We start from the raw sequence: 26,168 nt of genomic DNA on the forward strand, positions 1-26,168 counted from the left end.
TTACCCTGAACACATACAGCAAATGAGGCTGACATTGACAGTGACCTCTGTGTGTGTGTTGGAATAGATCACTGCAATAAAGACACCAACTGACATCAATGCTATTGTATGTCGTGTGCATGAATTAAAACGCACACTAAGTGGACCTGTCTCAGGGGACGTGCCATAATGGTGCAAACAATGCATCTGATGTATGTAATTGTCTCAAAATCTTTCCATTAATCCTTGATTAAGCCAGCATCTGCTTGGCACCCCAAACCCCCCAACTCCCCGACTATGTTACGGTTGACTTCACAGGAAAACGAGGTTCAAGGGTGATGGTGTGTGTGTGTGTGTGTGTGTGTGTGTGTGTGTGTGTGTGTGTGTGTGTGTGTGTGTGTGTGTGTGTGTGTGTGTGTGTGTGTGTGTCTGATTGTGTCTGAGTGTGTCTCCATCCGCTAACCTTCAGTAAATGCTTCCCTCCTTGAGGCGCCCCCTCCTCATCTCACCATTCTACCCATGGATGTGTTACCTTCTTATAGAGAAGGGGCGGGCGGGCGCGATGCCACCCCTGTAGATCAGCTGAGTGCTGTGCCCTGCGGCACCATCTGTCTTTGCCAAGCACCACTCCAGGGCACTGTTGGCACATCTGTTGAGGAGAGCAGCTTAACTGACAAGTTATTTTAAAGGTAGACACCCCCTCCTCCCAACTCCCGACACGCACACAGACACCAACACACATGCACACACAGACACACACACACACATGCACGCACAGACACACAGACACAAAGTCACTCACACACACATCTACACATTCCCTACCCCCTCAGCCCATCTTTTTACCCCAGGCAAAATATGTAAGTGTATCTGTCTGTGTATGGTGTGTGTGATTTTCCCCCTTGTGAAGAGGTTGTCTGCCTTTCAAGCATTCCTCTTTTCCACTTGTGAGCTAACACCTTCAAATGGAATCCCTTTACACATGCACAGAGCCCGCTCTCTAATTTTCCATTATTGGTGTTGTTCTATTGTAAACCATAAGAGATTTAACAATATGGAAATAATCATAAAAAATGACCTCTTCCAAGAAAGTTCTCTCTCTCTCTCTCAAATCTGTTTTCAATAAGTCTGGGCAGATTCCAGAGGAATGAAACTTTAAAAGAACGGGTCTAATGTTGCACTCTCGGATATTGAAAACAGAGGTCATAAACTATAAAGCTATTATTATTTTCCCTCCATCTCTCCTCCTCTATTCCAATGACTGGAATCCTGCGTTTAGTTTGCGGTCTCAATGAATGTTGTCTGGATAAAGTTTTACATTTGAAAAGAAATGCCTTCAGATGTTGGCCTGCTGCAATTGGATAGGGGTGGACGGGTGAGCGGATCATGCGTGGTAATGTTGGGCCAGACAGCAGACCGCTCCTCCCTCTCCTTTCTCTCTCTCTGATCTGAAGGGAGGGACACACTTGGCCAGCAGAGGAGACGTTTTGCCTAGCTACCTAGACTCCTTGCTTCAGCCAAATTCTATGCCATGCCCACGGACTTTAATTTCTTCTCCACAATGAGTCTGGATCTGAGTACCTACCTGACCCTTCACCGAAGCCGAACACATTCGGGCCATCTGATTGGTCCAGAAACCGATGGGTTGGGCCAGAGCCAGAACACACGTGGGTAAACCATCATTGGTTTTGATACTCTGGTTGTTTAGACGATCCAATCGCTAATGACTTTGTTTTGTACTACTGTACCCCTCGCGTCACCACAAACTACTTCAATGATGGCAGTCTCAGACTAAAGTATGTAGTGAACAACAGAGCAGCGGAAGAATAGTGTGAGTCGTCAGACTAGGAGACGTTAGCCTCATGTCACTATGGCTGTGCTACAGACTGTCTGAACTGAAGCCCTCCAGCTAGTAGGATGGTTTGTCCTTTTTTCCTCTTCCTTCTCCATACTTTATATGACAACTAGACATCAAGCAGATGCTAGGGAAATTAGATGTTAGATGTCATCGCTACAGACCTTGGTTTTATTTTAATGACTCACCCTAGTCAGACATGTCATGTTGAATTTCCTTCTATTTGGGAACCCAGTGTTTTTGTAAAACAGTATTTTTAAGAATATTTGGCAGGAAAAAATTCAATGTTTTTCCAAGTTTTTTTCTGGGTTGGGAACAGAGGTAAAATGATCTGAGGTCTGGATTTATTTAAACTGCATTCCACCATGATCCATTGAACATGTTTGCGTGATTCGCTAGTGTGGCTGGTCATCATTTTGCTGTTAATGTAGGAATTTTAAACCAATTAACCTGATTTAGATGAAGAGGTTTTAACCTAAAGAATGTATACCGGTATATCGTACCGTTCAGTTCACCCCTAATATATAGTTACAGGTTGGAGTTACAGTTGGGCTTTGTCATTGAGATCTATGGTAGCCTAATGGCCAGGGTACCTGGAGGAAGTGGATGTTTGATTTCAACAGGCCTTTGGTGTGTCTGTCTGGAGCAGCCTGTCTGACTGGACAGTATCTCTGCTTTCTGTCTCCAAGATGGATGGCCCAGTGTCCTTTTGCCAACAATGAGAAAATCTCTCTTCATTCTTTTCTCTCTGTCTTATTTTCTCTCGCTTTCTCTCTGTCGGAGGTGAAAGTATTATCATAATAATCAGACATTCCATTTAGCAATCCACTCTCTCAAACTCATTTGTAAGTCTGTCCTGTTGGCCCAGTCTGCTCCGGTCCTCAGTCCTAACGGTGCTCCATGTGTTGTAAACCCTGAGCTCATCAGTCTCCCCTTACTACCAGGGTGGATTTGCTATTTACTGTTCCTCAGCTCACAGTGGTGGTACTAGGACAGGGACTGGCTGGCAGGCCTTGCATGGGGATGTGAGAATGAGCATGGCACAGGTCCCTGCCTGCCTCATCACCATCACGGCCCCTATGTTACCTGTGAATAACACGCCAGAGTCCAGGCCCAGCACATCACCATATTGTGGGAGGGAGTTTGAGGAGGGAGGGAGGAGCTCGGAGGAGAGGCACAGGCTCGGCAGGCCCGGGCTCAGCCACCTCCATGGCAGGCAGGCCTCCCTTCCGCTCTGCTCTGCAGGGAGGAGCGCGGGGCTCCAAGATGGCAATCAAGCCTTGATTTGCCAACACATTTCTAATGATTAAAATGTAATTAGCACCAGCGAGCGCCTCCTCCCCAGCTAATTTCCATGCACACTGTGACAGGCAGGTGGTTGGCGGCGCCCGGGCCCCAGCAGCAGATGGAAGAGCAGGCAGCGGGAGAGGAAAAAAACATTTTGCCATGCGACTGTTTGCATCAGAAAACCATCAGGACGTGCAGCTTTACTCTGGGAGGGAGAAAAAAAGAAGAGGAGCCCTTGACGGCGGCATATCAAATTGGCACCGTCTGAGCTGACCCTGGCAATAGCTGCCATTATTCATGCTGCTATCCCACTAGCTTCCAAGCTGGCAGACAGGCAGGCAGGTGGGCAGACAGACAGACAGGCGGGTCGACGGGCAGACAGTTTCTATTTATCCTTTATTTAACCAGTGAGTCCCTCAGCTTTAACCCCTTCAGTGATCCTGCAGGAAATGTGTCCCAGGCAGATAACTATTCCCAGTCCTCAGCTCCACTAGACCCTTAAAGGAAGCAGATATCAATGGTACTGTCATTAATTCTAGGGTCATGGACAGTGACCAGCAGCACCTCGTGATAGTACCAGACATGGGGATGGCATGGCACAATGATGCATCCATCCAGCCATATTGAAGAAGTTGACATTTGAGTGAATATTAGGTCAGACTATTGTGACATGTCTCTCTGAATGGTTGTTTATATTTCTTTGATTGACACAGAATCTGTATACATTTGAGAAATGTAGTGCATTTGGAACCACATATTCCATGATTCCAGATTATATGCCTAAATGTTATGTTTCTAAGTAGCTACAGTACAGAACATGGCGTGCATCTCTCTCACGCATCTCTGTTTGATGTGGTGGGCAAGACTCCTTATGACAATAGTTGTTTATGTTGGGGAGTTTGGCAGAGCCAGACACAGAAAGACCCTGCTGTTGCTTATGAGAGGATAGCAAGACGGAGCTAGCTGAATCATTTACCATTGAGGACATCTCTCCTCATGTTCCCTGTCTGTTCCCTGTCTCCTCTGTCTATTGGGTTAATATTATCTCAGCTGGAGTCTGGAGAGGCTTACGGACACAGAATAGTTTTATCCTACTCTGAGTCTGATATAAACAAAAGCCTTGATGCTTGGACACATTATAGAGAAATTTGTAAGTGCACTCAGCCAAAAGGAGGGGTAGAGGGTGGGGGTCGTGGCGGGGCGGTCGGGGCAATCAGAAGTGCTCCGGATACAGGCCAACATCAACAGGTCTTAGTGCTGAGGGTAATGTTTGACATTCCTCTGTTACTTAACCTAAACACTGAGGTCTGGGGTCTGCGTTGTACAGTATAATGTTGGGGCTGCGTAAATACCACTGGGCCTGGCTAGAGTATCGCTTTCTATGGCTGCTGCCCTCCTTCTCCCCCCGTCTTCCTCAGAGGAGTAATGGTTTCCTTATTGTACATGACTGCATTAAATTACGCAGACTTCCTCAAGCTGCCTCAGCCTGTCTGAGAGCTAAGCTCTGGGTTCTAAATGGCCCCATTGTTGTACTCTAGATACATATTTTTTACATGTCTGTGTGTTTTACATATTGATGTCCTAGTTTTTCTAGTTTCCTTTTCAAAATAGTTTTTGCAGTTTGTTCTCCTATTTACAGTAGCATACTATATCTATTCATTTCCATGAGCACTCTGATTTAAAACCTTATCAAATCCATCCAACCTCCAAATGTGCAACCATAATGGTACTGTAGTTGAGATATGTCATCCACATAATCTTTGGCTCACAGTGATATTATCTAGCCTAGGCTCCCTGCAGTGCCTCTGTTTTTCAACATGGGACTCAGTAAATGGAAAAGAACACAGTAGATTTGCCAATGATGGTGTTCCTCTTTCCGAGCCACACTGCGTAACTGCATTTTAACGCACCATGATCACTAATCAGTGACTGACGACACCGACTTGTTTTTATGTTAGAAGTGTTTGTATCTTTTTAGCGTTATTATTTTTGGTTGCTTTTCCCTGTGTAGTGCAGTGAGTGTGAGGGAGCGTGGCGTCTTGTGCTTAAAGGACGAACAAATTGCCTGCCCTTGCCTGTCAGTCTTGATCTCTGGCTTTCTTGCTTTGCTCATTATAAAGGTATTTCCATTTTATTGAGTTTTTTCATTTTTTCTTCTCCCACTCCCTTTGTAGTGCAGAGAAATTTGCATTCCTCTATCCTCGGGGGAAAAAAGTAATGACAGCAATTGATTTGTATTTTCTCTTCCCCCACTAGCTGTGTGAGTGTCTCGTGTAGTGGCACCTGCAGAAGCGACAGGCACGGGGATGAGAAGCGAAAGAGAGCAGTTGATTAAATCATCATCAAGTCGTACCGCTAGAAAGTCAATTCTGCTCGCCGTCTACAATGATATCCTTTTATCTTAAAGTAATGAGCTATGGCACTTTTGCATCGGGTAATACGATGACTTCTATTAGCATGTTCCATTTGCTTCATAAGCAAGGGCAAGTCATTCCAGTCCTCTTCTATCTCGGCAATCAGAGCAATTGGCTGCACAGGCAAGCAGGGGAATGGGAATGGAGGGGGGGAAGAAAAGAAAGAAAGAAAAAAAGTCTGAGTGTGTTTTTTATGGATCACAACAACAGTGGAAAAAATGTATCTCCCCATTATTTGAATGGTCCCTGCACAGAGACTGCAGGGACTAATGCGTCTTGGGTAACATTACTCTTGTCACAGTCTGAAGGCTTAAACACATGGAAGTAGTTCAGACAGTAATACAGGCCCCTTTATTAGTGATGGGGGGGAAAGTCAATACAGTTACATATGACAATATTATTTTGGACAACATTTTATTGATACTTTGACTCCAAGTAATGGCTAGCGTTAGTCGGAAGTACCTGCGCAAAAACTCAGTTCCATTTTCTTTTAAATATTGAGCCAACATGTTTTAAGCACTTTTATTTCCATGACTGATCAAAACTAGTTTCTATTATGGCTCCTTCTTGTCTCTCTGCAGCAGACATATAGTGAGCAATATGTTTGGAACATCAAATCACAATAAAATTGCAGTAGCGAATCGCAATACATGTACATCAATACAAGTATCGTGATATTATAGTATCGTGATAGTATAGTATCATGGGGTCCCTGGCAATTCCCAGCCCTAATAGATAGTTACAGTTAGCATGCATCATTTGTAGAACATGCATTGTTGTAGGTAATGATGTACATTAACTTTGTTTATGTTTCCAGCTGACAGGCTATGTAGTCTATATTTGGCTGTTGACTTGACTCTGTGCACTGTGAATGAATTAACACAGGGGGAAAGAAAGGAGTGATGGAGGTAGATAAAGAGGGGGAAAGAAAGGAGTGATGGAGGTAGATAAAGAGGGGGAAAGAAAGGAGTGATGGAGGTAGATAAAGAGGGGGAAAGAAAGGAGTGATGGAGGTAGATAAAGAGGGTGGGAGGGAGAGAACGGGAGAGAGTGTTAGAGGAGAGTGTTTTCTCAGTGTGTTTATTGCCTCTGCATAATTTATGAGGTGCTGACCATCATGGCAGTTTGCCGGGGGCTGGCCCCTGGGGCCGTGTGGGACAGGCCGGTAAATTGGATGGTGTGCTCCTGCTGAGCACGCTGCCCAGCACAGGCCCCTCTCCCTCTTCACTGCTCCAATCAGCCAGGGGAATACAGAGCCAGAGGCCCAGCCTGCCTTTTACCTTTGAGCTCTGCAGGGAGCAGGGCCCCGGCTCTGCAGAAAGGAAAAAATAGAGAGCACCAGGCTTAGGGAAGTCACCGTGGCCTGGCTCCCATGCGCTGTCAGTCAATCACCCCACACTGGGCTGGCACAAGGGTAAACCCCCCGCTCCACACACCCAGTGCCTTCTTCATTTCCGACTCCAGTGCCTCCCCGCTCCTCGGCCATATGCACAACTTCGAGGGCCGCCGGCCACCCAGCATCCCGCTAATTAGTTGATAAAGAATTAAGTGAACCTTGAAATTGAAATTGGGGAAGAAAAACTGAAATCCAACTTTTTTTCCCCAAAAGACACCCTTCCTGTTTCTCTGTTCTCTCCATCTTTCCATCCTGCACCTAAAATCATTTATATGAACAAATTAGAATTTTTAGTTTTGAATGTTAATCAGACCAACCAGGTGCTTGCGTGAGATATTTTATGGACTGTTTGTTTCATATTCATGTCCATGTCTAAATAGTATAATGGAGTGGTCTAATGACATTGGCCCAACAGATCCATGGATGACGCTATTGCCATCGCAATGCACACTGCCATATTCCACCTGGACAAGAGGAATACCTATGTAAGAATGCTGTTCATTGACTTGGGTCTGAACCCCGCCATGTGCAACTGGTGCCTGGACTTCCTGATGGGCCGGCCCCAGGTGTTGAAGGTAGACAACAACACCTCCGCCAAGCTGATCCACAACATAGGGGCCCCACAGGGGTGCATGCTTATCCCCCTCCTGCACACTGCCTTCCCTCCAGGAAATCTATAACACCTGGTTTCACAGGAAGGCAAAGAAGAACATCAAGGACCTCAGCCACCCGAACCACAGCCTGTTCAACCCGCTACCATCCAGAAGGCGGAAACAGTACAAGTGCATCAAAGCTGGGACTGAGACTGAAAAACAGCTACTATCTCCAGGCCATAAGTCTTTTAAATAGTCACCACTAGCCGACCTCTGACCAGTACCCTGCCCTGAACCTTAGTCACTGTTACTAGCTAGCTACCACCCAGTACTCTACCCTGTACCTTAGAGACTGCTGCCCTGTGTACATAGTCATTGAACACTGGTCACTTTAATAATGTTTACATACTGTCTTACCCACTTCATATGTATATACTGTATTCTAGTGGTGGCTCATCCTATACTACTGCTGTACACACCTTTTCTATTCATATACTGCCCATACTGTCTATACACCATGATATATATATATATATATACAGTACCAGTCAAAAGTTTGGACACCCTTACTCATTCAAGGGTTTTTCTTTATTTTTACTATTTTCTACATTGTTGAATAATAGTGAAGACATCAACACTATGAAATAACACATATGTCACGTTCTGACCATAGTTCTTTTGTGTTTTCCTTGTTTTAGTGTTGGTCAGGACGTGAGCTGGGTGGGCATTCTATGTTGTGTGTCTAGTTTGTCCGTTTCTATGTATGGCTTGATATGGTTCTCAATCAGAGGCAGGTGTTAGTCATTGTCTCTGATTGGGAACCACATTTAAGTAGCTTGTTTTGTGTTGGGGTTTGTGGGTGGTTGTTTCCTGTCTTTGTGTTCTCTGCAACAGATAGGGCTGTTTCGGGTTTTGCCACGTTTGTTATTTTGTTTTTGTGTAGTGTTCACGTTATCGTCTTTTATTAAAACTACGCTGCATTTTGGTCCTCTCCTTCGTCCTTCGACGGAAGAAAACTGTTACAACATATTGAATCGTGTAGTAATCAAAAAAGGTTTTAAACCAATCAAAATTCAAAGTAGCCACCCTATACCTTGATGACAGCTTTGCACATTCTTACCATTCTCTCAACCAGCTTCATGATGTAGTCACCTGGAATACATTTCAATTAACAGGTGTGCCTTGTTAAAAGTTAATTTGTGGAATTTCTTTCATCCATATTGCGTTTGTGTTGTGACAAGGTAGGGGTGGTATACAGAAGATAGCCCTATTTGGTAAAAGACCAAATCCATATTTTGGCAATAACAGCGCAAATAAGCAAAGAGAAACGACAGGCTACCATTGCTTTAAGACATGAAGTCTGATAAGTCCAAATTTGAAGTTTTTAGATCCAACTGCCTTGTTTTTGTGAGATGCAGCGTAGATGAATGGATGATCTCCGCATATGTGGTTCCCACCGTGAAGCATGGAGTAGGAGGTTTGATGGTGTGGTGGTGATTTTCTGGTGACACTGTCTCCATCCAACCTGACAGAGCTTGAAAGGATCTGCAGAGAAGAATGAGAGAAACTCCCCAAATACAGGTGTGCCAAGCTTGTAGCATCATACCCAAGAAGAGGCAGTAATCGCTGCCAAATGTGCTTCAACAACACACTGAGTAAAGGGTCTGAATACTTATGTAAATGTGATATTTCTATATGTTTTCTATACAATTTCTAAAAACCTGTTTTGCTTTGTCATTATGGGGTATTATGTGAAGATTGATGAGGGGGAAAAAATATTTAATCAATTTTAGAATAAGGCTGTAATGTAACAAAATGTGGAAAAAGTCAAGGGGTCTGAATACTTTCTGAATGCACTGTATATCTACACTGTACATGCAGTTGAAGTCGGAAGTTTACGTACACCTTATCCAACTACATTTAAACTCAGTTTTTCACATTTCCTGACATTTAATCCTCATAAAAATTCCCTGTCTTAGGTCAGTTAGGATCACCACTTTATTTTAAGAGTAGGTTCATCTCTAGGAGACAGAACGCGTCTCCTTCCTGAGCGGTATCACGGCTGTGTGGTCCCATGGTGTTATACTTGCATACTATTGTTTGTACAGATGAGCGTGGTACCTTCAGTCATTTGGAAATTGCTCCCAAGGATGAACCAGACTTGCAGAGGTCTACAATTTTTTTTCTGAGGTCTTGGCTGATTTCTTTGATTTTCCCATGATGTCAAGCAAGAGGCACTGAGTTTGAAGGTAGTCCTTGAAATACATCCACAGGTACACCTCCAATTGACTGTAAACAATTGTTGTAAATTTACTTGTGTCATGCACAAAGTAGATGTCCTAACCCACTTGCCAAAACTATAGTTTGTGAACAAGAAAGTTGTGGAGTGGTTGAAAAATTAGTTTTAATGACTCCAACCTAAGTGTATGTAAACTTCAGACTTCAACTATACAGTGCCTTCAGAAAGTATTCTCACCCCTTTACTTTTTCTAAATTTTTTTGTGTTACAGCCTGTATTTAAAATGGAGTTAAATTAGATTTTGTGTCACTGATCAACACACAATACTGTCAAAGTGGAATTTTGTTTGTCTTTTTTTATATTTTTATTTGAAGCAGAAATGTTTTCAATCAATAAGTATTCAACCCCTTTGTTATGGCAAGACTAAATAGGTTCAGGAGTAAAACTGTGCTTAACAAATTGCGTAATAAATTGCATGGAAGTTGTGTGTTAAAAGAATAGTGGTTAACATGATTTTCGATTGACTACTCCATCTCTGCACCCCACACATACAATTATCTGTAAGGTCCCTCAATCGTGAATTTCAAGCACAGTATTCCAAAACATGCATCCTGTTTGCAACAAGGCACTAAAGTAATACTGCAAAATAATTGGGGAAGAAATTATATTTTTTGTCCTGAATACAAATATGCCTGGGGCATATCCAACACAACACATCACTGAGTACCACTCTTCATATTTTCAAGCATGGTGGTGGCTGCATCATGTTATGGATATGCTTGTCATCTACAAGGACTAGGGAGTTTTTTGTGATAAAAAGAAAAGGAATACAGCTATAAGCATAGGTAAAATCCTACAACCTGGTTCAGTCTGCTTTCACCTTTCAGCAGGACGAATTCACCTTTCAGAAGGACAATAACCTAAAACACAAGGCCAAATCTGTGGCGGTAGGCAGCCTAGTGGTTAGAGCATTGGGCCAGTAACCGAAAGGTTGCTAGATTGAGTCCCCGAGCCGACAAGGTAAAAATCTGTCGTTCTGCCCCTGAACAAGGCAGTTAACCCACTGTTCCTACGTCGTCATTGTAAATAAGAATTTGTTCTTATCTGACTTGCCTAGTTAAATAAAGGTTAAACAAAATAATAATGAATACATCTACACTGGAGTTGCTTACCAAGACGACATTGAATGTTCCTGAGTGGCCTAGTTACAGTTTTTACTGAATTGACTTGGAAATCTATGGCAAGACTTGAAAATGACTGTCAACAATCAAGATCTTGAAGAATTGTAAAAATAATAATGGGCAAATATTGCACAATCCAGGTGCGCAAAGCTCTTAGTCATCCCCCAAAAAGACAGCTGTAATGGCTGCCAAAGGTGCTTCTACAAAGTATTGACTCAGTGATGTGAATACTTGCGTAAATTAGATATTTCTGTATTTCGTTTTCAATAAATTACCAAAAATGTCTAAAAACATTTTCACTTTGTCTTTAAAGGGGTAATGTGTATAGATCTGTTTATATATATTTTTTTATTCCATTTGGAATTCAGGCTGTAACACAATAAAATGTAGAAAAAGTCAAGGTGTATGGATACTTTTTGAAGGCACTGTATATATTTATATTCCAGACTCTGACATTGTTCATTCTGATATTTCTTAATTTAAATGTTTGTATTTTGGGGATTTGTGTTTATTTTGTTGTGTTACTAGGTATTACTGCACTGTTGGAGCTAGAAGCACAAGCATTTCACTGCACCTGCGTTAGCATCTGTAAATATATGTACACAACCAATAAAATTTGATTTTAATATGATGGAAATGCTCATCTGTACTCAGTTCTCCATTAAATACCTGATAAAATGTGTGGTGTGACGAGGTAAATTAGATTCTGTACACTCACATTTAAATTAAAGCAAATGAATAGGAGGGCAAATTACAGGGTATATGCCTAGTTATTCTAACCATGTTCCTGTGTTCTCTTACAGTGTGACAGTGAGAGCGACCAGGAAGACAAGGTAAGACTCCATCTTAGTGTTTACCTTTCTCTACCAAGACATTCCTTTCTTCCTGCAATGCAGATCTTTTTCATGTATCTTTCATTAATGTGGTTTCAATGAGGATCAAATATTAGACTTTCTTTAAGTGTACATTTCTATTTAATTAGAATTAAACATCTAGTTAATAACTGTGAGAGGGGCCTAATTAGCTGCACATTAATTATAAATGACTAAATGATGTGCGAAATCTAAATTGAACTGTTATGGCTTTAGATTACAGTTAAGTGGAGCTGCTATGGCTGTGTGCATTTCCATTAGGGTTTATACAGTATTTTCTCAAATCGTTTCTCACAGAAGCATTGTGTTTACAAGACATAAACAATGTACTTCACTGTCTTCACCTGTAGTAGAAAAGTAAAATAATAGTATAAAAAGTGTAATTCTTTAGTTCATATTCTTGAATTATTCTAAATATTATTAGCCTCTCATCATATTGTATCGGAGTCTCATATTTTAAACAGACTGCATTTTAATGTAACTTGGTCCAAAATCATGTGGCTCTGACTGGTCTGTATGCTGCAAAGTTGGACCTTTGCCAGTGGTCTCAACATATTCACAGATAGTAGTCTCAGATCCTTCTGAGCAGCCATATTTCCCAGGAACAGTAAACTTGCCACTGTAAATCCAGAAAAAGTGTGATGATTTAGAATACCGTTTGTTGTTTTGTTTAGTCGCTTCTGTAAATTGAGTCATTACTCAGTGCCGTCAATTCAAATTACCCCTGCCGCCGTGGCAATTCCTTTTGTTTCAGCAACACGTCGTAGCCTGTAATTCCCTTAGTGATTTTATTCATTCATCCCGGATCATGTTACAGTGGTGATGAACAGAGCTGAGCGCCACGCTGTACCTTTCTGTCATTGATTAATTGTGTATTAAAATAACAGAGGAGTGAATGAGTAAATAGGGGGGCTCTGACTGCCACAGTTCTCCTCTGTTACGGAGTAATTGAAGCTCAAGCTCCTCAGCATCATCCTCGTTACCCTGTAGTCACCACAGTCCCTATCTGTCCCTGCCAGGCATCAGCCTCGCTCTCTTTCTTTCTTTCTCTCTCTCTCTCTCTCTGTCTCTCTCTCTCTCTCTCTCTCTCTGTCTCTCTCTCTCTCTGTCTCTCTGTCTCTCTCTCTCTCTGTCTCTCTCTCTCTCTCTCTCTCTCTCTCTCTCTCTCCAGCCACCACCAGGATCATTTGAATTCTGTGGATGTGTTCTACTTTAGAACTCGGCTGTGGAGAGGAAGGGGGGCGGCACAGTCGTTTTAAAGGGTCAAATGTATTCAGATGAGGACAAACGTGGCTTATTTCGTTTTCTTCAGAATCAGGAAATGGAAAAAGTGTTCCCAGGAGAAATCCCGTTCTGCCTGGTGTAGAGAGGCCTCTGCTGTGGTGACAGGAGCCGCAGGGGCTCTGATAAGAGCCAGCTTTTTGCCTCTCTCTTATTGTGTGTGTGTGTGTGTGTGTGTGTGTGTGTGTGTGTGTGTGTGTGTGTGTGTGTGTGTGTGTGTGTGTGTGTGTGTGTGTGTGTGTGTGTGTGTGTGTGTGTGTGTGTGTGTGTGTGTGTGTGTGTGTGTGTGTGTACGTGAGTGTGGTGGACGAGCGTGTGTGTGTGTTCTTTTAATACATCCTGTCTCCAACGGACAGTCAACGCTGTCAGAAGACATGGATGTTCTCCTGGGTGCTCTTTACAAAGTGACCTGTTGGATGGGATTCCTCTAACATGACATGATAATGATGTGTTGGCTGACAGATAGAAGCCAGGGTCCTCACACACATATGCATGGACACACACACGCACACACACACTTGTCCATTATTAGCCCAATCTATCGGTCATTCCCTTTCTTCTCTATGACAGTGTCTCACATGCAGAGTGCTTTTCGAGTTAAGACATTGATAGGGACAGGGTGTTCTCATCCTACTGTCGCTCTAATAGACAATATCACTATACCATGATTACTGTAACTGTTAGAATGTTAAAGAAGTGTATGTGATTCTGTGTCTGGTCTTAGGCTGAAGGAGATGGTACACTGTCTATAGCACTGTCATGTCTCTTTGTCCCTGTAATCGTGACTGATGGCCCATCTCATTGTTGCCCAGAGTTTTCTTGAATGATATGTTCTGTCCTCTTTCATCAGGCAGAGTGGGATGGTCCATCTCGTCTCAGGGCCTGCACCTGGGGTCCGTCCAGAGACTGCCGGTGGTTGATGAATTGGTGTCGGTATATGGCAGGGATCATCAACTAGATTCAGCCGCGGGTCGACTTATTCTTGAGCGGATGGTTGGGAGGCCGGAAACACAGTTAAAAATAATTTGTAGACTATAAATTGACCGCAAAAGCCCAAACAGATATGTTTGACTAAAACATAATAATTTCAAACCTTGCTTACAAGCGTAAACGATAATGTGTGTCTCTCTATTATGAGTGTGAATACTTGGGAACAGATTTCCTACATTTAAATCACTTGGAGCTGATCTCCTGGTGATTTTACAGTCTTTTACGTCCTACAATGAAAATAGCCCAAACATTTTTTGTTGTTGAAATTATACATTTTTGGCTCAGAAAACGTGGGGGGCGAAATAAATCCACCCGCGGGCCAAATTCGCTCTGTGGTCCGCCAGTTGGGGAATCCTGGTATATCGGATACGAGTGAGAGAGAAAAAGCTAATCCCAATAAGTCTCTTCTCAAAGCTTTGGCCGGCCTGGATGTTCCAATCCTGGCTCTGGCCGCAAAGTGTGCTTGGCCCCGATTCCAGGTTCCATTCTGGAAAGCTAGTCAGTCATTGATTCTGTTCCGGCTCTCTTTCACTTCCCAGGCTAGGCAGCCCGGGGGATCCAGGCTCGAATCTGATCCAGGATCAGGTGGTTCTTTTTATTATTGCTAACAGGTAGGACTGGGCTGTTCATTTGGAGCAGCTTGAGTCCCATTATTACAGCAGGATTACAGGCAGGAGTAGAGGATAGGAGAGGAGTTGCAGAGAGAGAGAGGGGGAAGGATTCCATAGCCTTAAGGTGCCTTTGATGTGGGCCGCCAATATCCAATAACATTCCCCGTTTCATGGCGCAGTTAACGCCAACAGGTTTTTCACCATCTGAGAGCGTTTAAAGGCTGATGAGGCTAAAGTGAATATAAAATGGGTTCAGTCTTAAACTTTAATGTGCACGTGTTTATGTGCCCAGAACATCTTTCAGTGATTTAAAAAAAATATTCTGTGCTGCTCCTTGGGCGTGTGGATACAACGCATAGTTGCGTAAGCTTCAATTCCCTCAAATATATAGCTTTTATTTAAAAAAAATGCTTTTCATGAGAAATCTTTTGAAGCATTAGTTCTAAGATAGAAATGACTGTTCCATGGAAATGACATAGTCACGAGCACCAGCCACTCTATCCAGACCAGACTAGCTAAATGCTTAAGTGGTTTTGCAGGTAAGTGGCACCTTAAACTGCCAGTCAAATTATTTGCAAAGATATCTGGTGGTGTTCTAGTGCTTTTTACTAGACTAGAGCGTCAGCCTCCAGCCCTGAGTGACTGAAGACTACTTAGGCCTTTTATGAAGATGGCGAGTCCTCTCTCTTATCATTCAACAGTTTTTTTATTCCACCTGGCGCAGAGCCTCTTTACCTAGACTACACCTTCACTAAGTGTGTATTTATTCACCATCAGTCTATCAGCATTTGGCCACTAAGCAGTAAATGCCATTTTGAAAGCGGTTTGTGTCTTATTAACGACCTGGCATGGAAAAGTGGTGTAATTTGCCATAGTTGGCTCTTATTGGAGGCAAGGGGAGGCTGTAAGTGGGTGCTTTAGTGGAGCCGCCATGGAGAGGACCTGTTTGTCCTTGACATCAAATAAAGATCTGAGCTAGTAATATATTTGCTGTTTCTCTTTTTTTATTGTATTGCAGTGTTTGCCCTCAGGCAATTACAGCAGAAGTGTCGAGTTTCTCAATCATTCAACAAACAAACAGCTCTGTATATAAAAACGTTTTATCTTCTCTCCTTCCCCCCCTACTGCTGGGGAGCTGGATGAGTAATAAAAAGCAGAGAGCGACTTGTCAGTGTTAAAAGATTGTGCTTTGCCCCTCCAAAGGAAGAGTATAGTGTTTACAGGCTTGAGTGGGTGCTCGCTAGGCCGAGGCTGAGGCTGATTGCACTAGAGTAGCCTGTCAGCCCTTGATTTGTCATGTACTCTATCATCCTTGTCACTCCACAGAGCGTTGTCATAGGTAACAAATTTGTACCCCTCCCCCCCCAAATTCCCTCTCCCCCTTCTCCCATATTTGTACCCAGTTCATGTAGGAAATTTGTATTTACTTTGGGGGAGTGTAATTTGTTCCTCATGGATAATATGACCCTTAGCGGAGTCGGATCATGGGTTAGTTGAAGTGATATTTTCCGGTAATGGTAGTCGTACATCATGGCTGTCAGGCCAGGTTAGGAGGCGAGCACATTATAGCTCCATTTTAGCACTGCAGGCATCTGGGATTATTTTCCATAACCAAGTATGACATGACCGCTTTGCGGAGTGTATTACATTTTTACTAGATTTTTCTCCTCCCTCTACAACCTCTGTGACTTTTCCCCAGGACCATGGGGGAGGAGGGGGCTCAGAGCTGCCACTGTGATGGATACCCTGGAGTCCCAGCAGCCCCTGCCCAGGTTAACCAATGTCACAGACCTACACAGGTCCCCTTCATCCCACTATGGACAAATCCACACTCCCTCCGAGACTGACCACAGCAGCCTGCTCCCTAGACCACACACACACCCACACACTAAGCAACACACTAAGCAACACAGAGAAAAAGATAAAGGGAGCGAGGGAGAGGGAAAGAGCAGGCTTTTTTCAATAACAAAAAGCTATGAAATGAGTTACCATGGATGTGAGGAATATAAAAATGATTGTGTCTTGACATTTGTCCTTCTGAGCAATTTTCGCTTAAGACGGTGAATCAGAAAAGCAGCCCTGACAGATAGAGAACATTCAGACAGCAACACCCCTTCCTCCCTCCTTCCTCCCTCCTTCCTTCCTCCCTCCTTCCATCCCTATTTCATCCAATCTTCACTTTCACGGACAGAAATTGTCCTCAGACATGGCAGAGAAGACAATGAAAACAGCGGTTAATGCAAACAATTTTTTTTGTCCCTCCCAGGCAAGGTCAGCAGTGTAAATGCCACCTCTTGCCATTGACAAATGGTCGCACCCCTGTCTGGTAATCAGCCAGGTCCCAGAGGTGGGCAAGCAGGCGGAGCTCATTAGCGCGGCTCCAATTAATATTAAGACCCTAGTCCTTTGCCGAGCGCTGCACTGACGGTAGGCCAGGGGCGAGGGGAGGAGAGGGGAGGGGGTTAGGTGGATGGATGGGGATGGACTGACGCTGGCTGGTTGACGGATAGCCAGGTCAGCATGCTCTCTCTCTCCACACAGTCCCAGCAGGCAGACACACACCCGCTGTACATAATGACTAAGCAGAGCATTGGGCCATGAGAGGGAAGGTCAGCATGCCCTTAGGAGAGTGTTACCCTTCTCCCACTGACAGGTTGATAATTAAACACAACCAGTGTAGTCTATTTTATTAACTAGTTGCATGGTGATGACATGAGGCTAAATATCAGAGCAGTAAAAATGTTTTTTTTCGCAATTGATTTTCCTTGTAGGGATATGGCCCATTTCAGTAGTTAATAGCATGTAGCATTACACTAGCATGTAAGGGTATTTTTATGTTCACTTAGCATTCCAGTATATTGTGGGCAGCTCCTCCACAGGTATGTTTCTATGACCCTGCACAGATCTGTGTAACACTGGGGTGGTAGCTGTTTTGAATCTCTAGCCATTGTCTCTCCTTTGGTCACTGAATGACCTTGTGCGCCCTGGTAAAAAGTAGTGCGCTATAATAGGGTGCCATTTTAGACACAGGCCGAGTCCCCAGTCTCTAGTTCCTAGTCACTAGTCTTCTCCCCCATTTTAGACACAGGCCGAGTCCCCAGTCTCTAGTTCCTAGTCACTAGTCTTCTCCACCATTTTAGACACAGGCCGAGTCCCCAGTCTCTAGTTCCTAGTCACTAGTCTTCTCCACCATTTTAGACACAGGCCGAGTCCCCAGTCTCTAGTTCCTAGTCACTAGTCTTCTCCCCCAGAAGGCATATCCTCATTCTGTCATTCTGTCACAGCACATCTCCCTGTGCTAACACTCAACATCTAGATGGGGACAATTATCAACATGTCACTAATGTCCACTCAGCAGCAGCACCCATGCCATACACCCCAAGCACTTACACTACAGATCTAGTAAATACATAGTGATAAAAGTGACAACCCCTACTCGTTGTAAAGGTTAGAGACAAAGATTGGCATAGGCGGGAAGTGTTGTTGTTGTTGTGTGTTGTTGTTGATAGTGATTTTGCAATGCCCAAGCTGATTTCTCAGATTCCATTACCAAACAACCAATGTCTCTCCTCTCCTCTCTTCATTAGAATGCTACGTCGAAAACAGATTTATTTTAACACCCAAAAGTGCATTATATTATATTTCTTTGCTACACTTATGAAATTATCCACTTATCCACTTGATAGCTGTGAATGTCCAGTTTGGGTGCCGAAACATTGCCTATGTAAGAGGTTGACTGCAGCCTGGCTATGTGATATTATACAAGGCCAGTGTTAGCTCCAGAGCCTTTGACCTCACTATTCATTTATTCCCAACAATAAAAGGTAATAATGTACACGTTTGAATAGGGACAAGGTTGCCAAGTCCTTGAAATTGAATGAAGGGAGAACACTCGGTAGTGTATGTTTCAGTGGCAACGTTTCAATTCCCATTGCAGAGGGAGAACAGGCAATGGAAAATAATTCAATCAGCAACAAAAACCATAAGTACACCATTTGAATGAGATAGTCTCTCCTGTGGAAAGAAAAGCCATTTCCATCTTTCCTGACCTGGAAAATAAAAACATCCCTGGCAAATGATGGATATATATCACCACTTTAATGGGATCTGCTGCATACAGGAAGGCTTTGCTATGGAAACAAAACCCCAAGACCAGAAAAATGGAACATGGATGTATAAATGTACGCATTGTGGTAGATTTTTTCCACAGCTCAAATGCTACTGTACACATGTTGAGTATAAGCCTTCATAAACAAGATATTGGTTAGGACTTTTCTATTGCAAATTATTTTACATGGATGAATGTTTTGGCTATTTACAGTAAATGTCTACTCTATGTCCTCAGTTCTGATCTTAATTATTTTATTAGCACCAACACGAATGTTATTAAATCAAATCAAATTGTATAATTAATATGATTCACCAATTAGAAAACAACTTTCTATTATAACCCCCTACAGTGGCATTGATCAGACATACAGTAGGACTCTTGTAACAACAAACATAGGGAGCAGCTAAGAGAATCTGATTGTATCCCAAATGGCACCCTTTTCCCTTTGTAGTGCACTACAGTTGACCAGATATATTTGGTTGGATCAAGACTAGGCCGTGGGCCGTGCCCTCCTCAGGTGTCTATCCTCATCTTTATCCTCATCTATATTTATGACAGAGCATTGTCTGTTACCAGCCTTTAAAAATGCATGTACTCAGACCTTGGGTTCAAACCACAGTCTCTGGAAACCCACCCTTTAGGAAAAAACACTATTGTTGTTATGCAGGACTCTTTCCATGGAGCCCATCTTCGTCTGTCTGTCTGTCTGTCTGTCTGTCTGTCTGTCTGTCTGTCTGTCTGTCTGTGTGTGCCTGTGTCTGTCTGTCTGTCTGTCTGTCTGTGTGTGCCTGTGTCTGTGTCTCTCTCTCTCTCTCTCTCTCTCTCTCTCTCTCTCTCTCTCTCTCTCCGTGCCCTCTCTCTCCATCCCTCTCCGTGCCCTCTCTCTCCATCCCTCTCCGTGCCCTCTCTCTCCCTGCCTGCTGAGAGTGATTTCTTAGACCCTCCAAGGTTAAACTTTCTCTGTGTGTGCGGAGGATGTCAGTCAAGGCCCTGCTCACCTACGCAAAAGCCCCCTGGCGACCGGCCAGTCACTCGCACACAAACCTCTGCCAACTCATTGCCCTTTTGTCAAGCCAACGATTCCTGCAGGTGCTCACTTTAGAATTGACTGCCTTTTTTCTCTCCCTTCATCCCTCTAAAGATCAACCTCGTCTTACCTACAAAAAGTGTCTCTATCCAGTGGCGCCTGACCATTCGGGCGTTAGGGGCGGTGCCCCACTTATTTTACATTTTTCAAATAAATATATCTTATATAATTCACAAGGCGAGACCCAGATGCAGACACAGGAGGCAAATGGTTAGTCTTACAATGTTTATTAATCCAAAGGGGTAGGCAAGAGAATAGTCGTGGACAGGCAAAAGGTCAAAACCAAATCAGAGTCCAGGAGGTACAGAGTGGCAGACAGGCTTGTGGTCAAGGCAGGCAGAATGGTCAGGCAGAGGGGTACAGAGTCCAGAACAGGCTAGGGTCAAAACCGGGAGGACTTGAAAAAGGAGAACAGCAAAGGCAGAAGTACGGGAATATGGCTGGTTGACTTGGAACGTACAAGACGAACTGGCACAGAGAGAAAGGAAACACAGGGATAAATTCACTGGGGAAAACAAGCGACACCTGGAGGGGTGGAGACAATAACGAGGACAGGTGAAACTGACAATTCCAGTGGGTCAGAAGTTTACATACACTACACTTGAAAATTATGTCATGGCTTTAGAAGCTTCTGATAGGCTAATAGACAACATTTGAGTCAATTGGAGGAGCACTTGTGGATGTATTTCAAGGCCTACCTTCAAACTCAGCTTGACATCATGGGAAAATCTATCAAAAATTGTAGATCTCCACAAGTCTGGTTCATCCTTGGGAGCAATTTCCAAACGCCTGAAGGTATCACGTTCATCTGTACAGACAATACTACGTGAATATAAACACCATGGGACCACGCAGCTGTCATACCGCTCAGGGAGGAGACGCATTCTGTCTCCTAGAGATGAACGTATTTTGGTGTGAAAAGTGCAAATCAATCCCAGAACAACAGCAAAGGACTTTGGTAAAGATGCTGGAGGAAACAGGTACAAAATAATCTATATCCACAGTAAATCGAGCCCTATATCGACATAACCTGAAAGGCCACTCAGCAAGGAAGAAGCCACCACTCCAAGACAGCCATAAAAAAGCCAGACTACGGTTTGCAACTGCACATGGGGACAAAGATCGTACTTTTTGGAGAAATATCCTCTGATCTGATGAAACAAAAATAGAACTTTTTGGCCATAATGACCATCTTTATGTTTGGAGGAAAAATGGGAGAGGCTTGCAAGCCGAAGAACACCATCCCAGCCATGAAGCATGGGGGTGGCAGCATCATGTTTTGGGGGTGCTTTGCTGCAGCAGGGACTGGTGCACTTCACAAAATAGATGGTGCACAAGGAGGCCTACAACCTGACTCAGTTACACCAGCTCTGTCAGGAGGAATGGGCCAGAATTCACCCAACTTATTGTGGGAAGGCTACCCGAATTGTTTGACCAAGGTTAAACAATTTAAAGGCAATGCTACCAAATACTAATTGAGTGTATGTAACCTTCTGACCTACTGGGAATGTGATGAAATAAATAAAAGCTGAAATAAATCATTCTCTCTACTATTATTCTGACATTTTACATTCTTAAAAGAAAGTGGTGATCCTAACTGACCTAAGACAGGGAGTTTTTACTAGGATTAAATGTCAGGAATTATGAAAAACTGAGTTTAAATGTATTTGGCAAAGGTGTATGTAAACTTCCGACTTCAACTGTATATGCTCTAATTTTCAAACTGGTTTTCATTGGGAAGACGGTAAACACTTTTGCATGTGAAAACCCAGAATCGTACTCATTACTCCACATGCTTAACCTACGTCAACTGGGGTGTTAATGTAACTCCCTCATTGCTTGCTAATGGGGGGACTGCACCAATGAGATTGCAGGATTTCATCATATGATTTTCACAGCGCAATGTTAAATGGACCGTCCTGATAGATATGCTCTATCAGGTACTCAACAGATGGCGCCAAAAAGCAAATTGCAATGGACTTGTAAATACATTATCATGACAGTCATTGGGAGCCTTGGACCTGATAAACCGGACATCCACATTCATCAACAGTCAGCAGACAGATCAACAGACAGATACACTAGCTAGAACCATCTTGCAGACCTAGTAGGAGAAAAAAACGCAGATGCTAGCTAGTGGACACCAACTACCGGCAAGGTTACTACCGGTAGCTTGCTAGATAGCGTGACATTTTCACATTAAACTAAAGTTAACTGGTGAGCACATCATGCTGTGTGACATTGTGCAAGCTATCCCCAGTTGGATCATTTGTTTCCACTTTTTGCATCTGTGCTTGTTGCATTTTCCCTTTGCTAGTGGCATCGATGCACTTGCTTGTGAGCTGGCTACTCGTTCTAAATAGTTGGTAATCAAAACAGTGGCAGCATGTGCAGCTGTGGTGTTTCTGTTTTTACATGCAAAATTGAAATAGGTGTATTTATGTTGTTGTTCAAATGCACAGGTCACTTTATATATCTTCCCAAAGAAACAACTTAATTTTAAAACTATTTATATCATGCTGATTTGTTGACAACTCCCCTGCACCACCACCCACCACCCGCCGCTGCCAACCGGGTATGTCTTTACCTCTGGAACCAGTGTGAAATGTCTAGTTAGCGGTGACTGCCTGTGGCATTGCAATTGGCGACGTCACTCGTTCTGAGATGTTGAAGTAGTTGTTTCCGGGCCTCCCGAGTGGTGCAGTGGCCTAAGGCACTGCATTGCAGTGCTAACTGTGCCACTAGAGATTCTGGGTTCGAGTCCAGGCTCTGTCGCAGCTGGCCGCGACTGGGAGACCCATGGGGAGTTGCACAATTGGCCCAGTGTCGCCCGGGCTAGGGGCAGGGTTTGGCCGGCAGAAACGCTCACCAGGTACACATCGGTGCGTCTGGCTTCCGGGTTTAGTGGGCATTGTGTCAAGAAGCAGTGCGGCTTGGTTGGGTTTCGGAGGACGCGCGGCTCTCGACCTTTGCCTCTCCCGAGTCCGTACGGAAGTTGCAGTGATTAGACAAGACTGTAACTACCAATTGGATACCATGAAAAATTTGTACAAAAATAAATAAAATAAGTAGTTGTTTCCCTTTTGGAGCGATAGGGAACAATGCTTTGTGGGAGGCAGTTGTTGATGTGTTCAGAGGGTCCATGATTCGAACCCAGGTTTGGGCAAGGAGAGGGACGGAAGCAATACTGTTACACCTTCCTGTACGTCCCTGTTCCTGCCTCGACCGACGCGTGCTTGTTAGAGCCACATAATTAGGTGGCTTTGCTGCTTTGCTGCCTCGTCGTGGCGACGCGACGGGGTTAGAGAAGCATGTCCAACCCCTGTCCTGATTGGTCCTCAGCGATTTGTTGACAATGCGCGTCACATGTTGGCCTCTAGTTATCTGTTGAAGACATAGACGGCCCAAGGGACATTAAATATAATTCCCCACCTTGATGGGTTGGCTGTCCTCCTCCAATGGGAGCCATCCTTCTGATCACTATTAAATCAAGCCATTGACTGTCTTTATGAGGCCACTGCACTGTGCTAGTGCCAACCAGGCACCGGCTAACTGCTTTTAAGTAAGAGATTTGACTCTTGGGCCGTGGCACACAGCAGCAGCACTTCAGTGAATTGTTATTGAAAATGTCCCTTTGCCTATTGCGATCTTGGTTGGTATTGTAATTAAAGAATCTTTAGCTAACTATTTTATTTAGAATATCCTGCTAATGTAACACCTGTGTTGATCTGGTTGAGACGCAGTTTGTTATCAGTTTCCTGTCAAGGCGTACCCACAAACTTGTCTATAAGCACCTACGGCCTGATCATTCCCCTTAGCTAGCTACCCTGCATGCCCTACATACTGGACAGGAATTGATGGGCCCCTGCGTGTGCAAATGAAGTGATAAGAGGTCTCACCCGGATTACACAGTCTAAGTGGTTCTGAAGAAGCTTTATGGAGATGAATGAATTCATGAGGTCGGTTGACAGTTGCTTAAAAAGCAATATAATAAGGAATAAATCACATGGTTAGCATGTTGTGCCTCCATAATGATTTCAGATTAAAGGGACAGGGGGGGTGACATACAGGGAGACTCCTGAGAGGTAATAGGACCACATCATTAGAGAGCTGTTGAAACTGATCTTGTTTATAGTTCTCTGCTTTGCATTAATCTAATATTTTAAAACAGGTACAGTAGCAGAAAATATTAGCAAAATATACATTAGCAGAACATTAACAATGTCAGAAAATACTGTGCTTCTTTTGTACATGTATCCAGTTCAGTGGGTAAGACTGTCTTTGATTGGCTTTACTCTGGGAGCGGGATCATCTCAGAAATATTCCCATTGATCAATCTTGCTGTCATTAATAATGCAGGTCAGGATATGTTGTATTGCAATGGGCCTCAGGGACCATTCTAAAGATATCCATTTGCTGTAGAGCTTTGGTCTTAAAGCTTCACCTCTAGTTTGAAATCTTGTATGGCAATGGGCCTCATTTGCTGTAGAGCTTTTACTCACCAATGCACACTAACAACACTGAATGGTAGAGACTTAGTAACTTAGTTGTAGTCACGATCTGTTTACCTATAAGCACAAACGTAGGTATGTTTTGGGGTTATTACATAGGTATTAACTTATTTCCGGATATCTTCTGAACTACCCACAGTGCAATATTTCCTCTGAACAAGACAGTTCACCCACTGTTCCCCAGTAGGCCATCATTGTAAATAAAAATTGGTTCTTAACTGACTTGCCTAGTTAAACAAAGTTTAAATTAAAAAACGTCATATGGAGGATCTACTCTGTGCTACCGAGTTCATATGGGTAGCTCTGTACTGTAGCTATCTCAAGCTGGCTAAGGTTAGCCACACCTCAGGCTCTTCACAGACTTTGTGGCTGGGTTATTTAGTGGGAACCCGTTAGCACGGCACGCTCTGGTGCCTTCTTGCCGTGGGCTCAAAACGAAAGAGAAAATCGTACCTTCTTGCTCTAATTCTGTAGAACCTCGTCTGTTCTCCTTTTTGTTTTGGCAACTTTTCGGCATGTTTTTTGAGAAGTAGGCTACAGGAGTTTTGCAACTTTTTCCATCTTGGCTTAATCCTTGTGCACTAGCTGACTGACATCAGGAACTCTTTTGCATTTTTCTCACTATATAGCAATTGGATTCGGCCTGGTGAAGCGCCCTCGTCCCCCTCGCTTTGCTAGCTAACTTAGCCTACACTCTTTTAAAAGTTTTACCATCAGATGGCCCAGCCATCAATCTGTAAGTCAATCAAGTTTTATTTGTCACACCGAATACAACAGGTGTAGATATTACCGTGAAATACTTACTTACAGGCCCATAACCAGCAATGCAGTTTTAATAAAATAGAGTTAAGAAAATATTTACTAAATAAACTAAAGTGAAAGAACAGTAACAGTAACACAATAAAATAACAATAATGAGGCTATACAGGGGGGTACCGGTACTGAGGCAATGTGCAGGGGTACATGTTAGTCAAGGTAATTTCTACATTTAGATAGGGGTAAAGTGACTAAGCATAGATAATAACATTAGCTGGCTGTCTGGTAACATTCTTTTATATTTGCTTAGATGGTTATGTTATGTATTTCCAAAACGTTGGTTTACTTTAATGTAGCTGTAAGCTAGGTGTTGATAACAGCTGGCTGACTCATGGGGTGGCAGGTAACCTAGTGGTTAGAGCGTTGGGTCAGTAACCGAAAGGTTGCTAGATCGAATCCCCGAGCTGACTAGGTAAAAATCTGTCGTTCGGCCCCTGAACAAGGCAGTTCCTAGGCTGTCATTGTAAATAAGAATTTGTTCTTAACTGACTTGCCTAGTTAAAGTTTAAAATAAACTAATTCAAGATGGAGCTGACAGAGATAGTCGCCTTGCTTCAGGTTCTTAGGAAACTATTCAGTTATTTGTTTTTTTATGTTTTATTTCTTACCTTGTTAGCCCAGACGATCTCAAGTGTTATTACATACAGCCGGGAAGAACTATTGGATATAAAAGCGGAATCAACTTACATTGCGACCAAGAATACGTCTTTCCAGAAGCATGTCCTTTGTTCAGACCTCCACCCTGGACATGGGATCTTATCCCAGAGGCCGACCCAAAACAACGCGGTCGCCGCAGGAGAGGCAGACGAAGCGTCCTACTGGTCAAACTGGTCAGACTCAGAAGGCACCGCTTCTGAGCATATTACCCGCCAATGTCCAATCTCCAGATAACAAGGTGGACGAAATTAGGGCATAAGAGAGAAACATAAGAGATTGTAACATTCT

General features: G+C 43.4%; 1 protein-coding gene across 3 annotated transcripts in view; it reads left to right on the forward strand.

The window, feature by feature from the left end:
* The window catches only part of LOC139418262 (autism susceptibility gene 2 protein-like), a 458,234-nt gene that overhangs the window by 293,805 nt on the left and 138,261 nt on the right, over window positions 1-26,168 (forward strand). For all 3 annotated transcript variants that reach the window (XM_071167588.1, XM_071167586.1, XM_071167587.1), the window contains exon 4: window positions 11,748-11,777. In XM_071167588.1, coding sequence (XP_071023689.1) covers window positions 11,748-11,777 — 30 coding nt within the window. The remainder of the gene's footprint in view (window positions 1-11,747; window positions 11,778-26,168) is intronic.

The sequence above is a fragment of the Oncorhynchus clarkii genome, chromosome 10 (assembly GCF_045791955.1).
Source record: "Oncorhynchus clarkii lewisi isolate Uvic-CL-2024 chromosome 10, UVic_Ocla_1.0, whole genome shotgun sequence".
Taxonomy (NCBI): domain Eukaryota; kingdom Metazoa; phylum Chordata; class Actinopteri; order Salmoniformes; family Salmonidae; genus Oncorhynchus; species Oncorhynchus clarkii.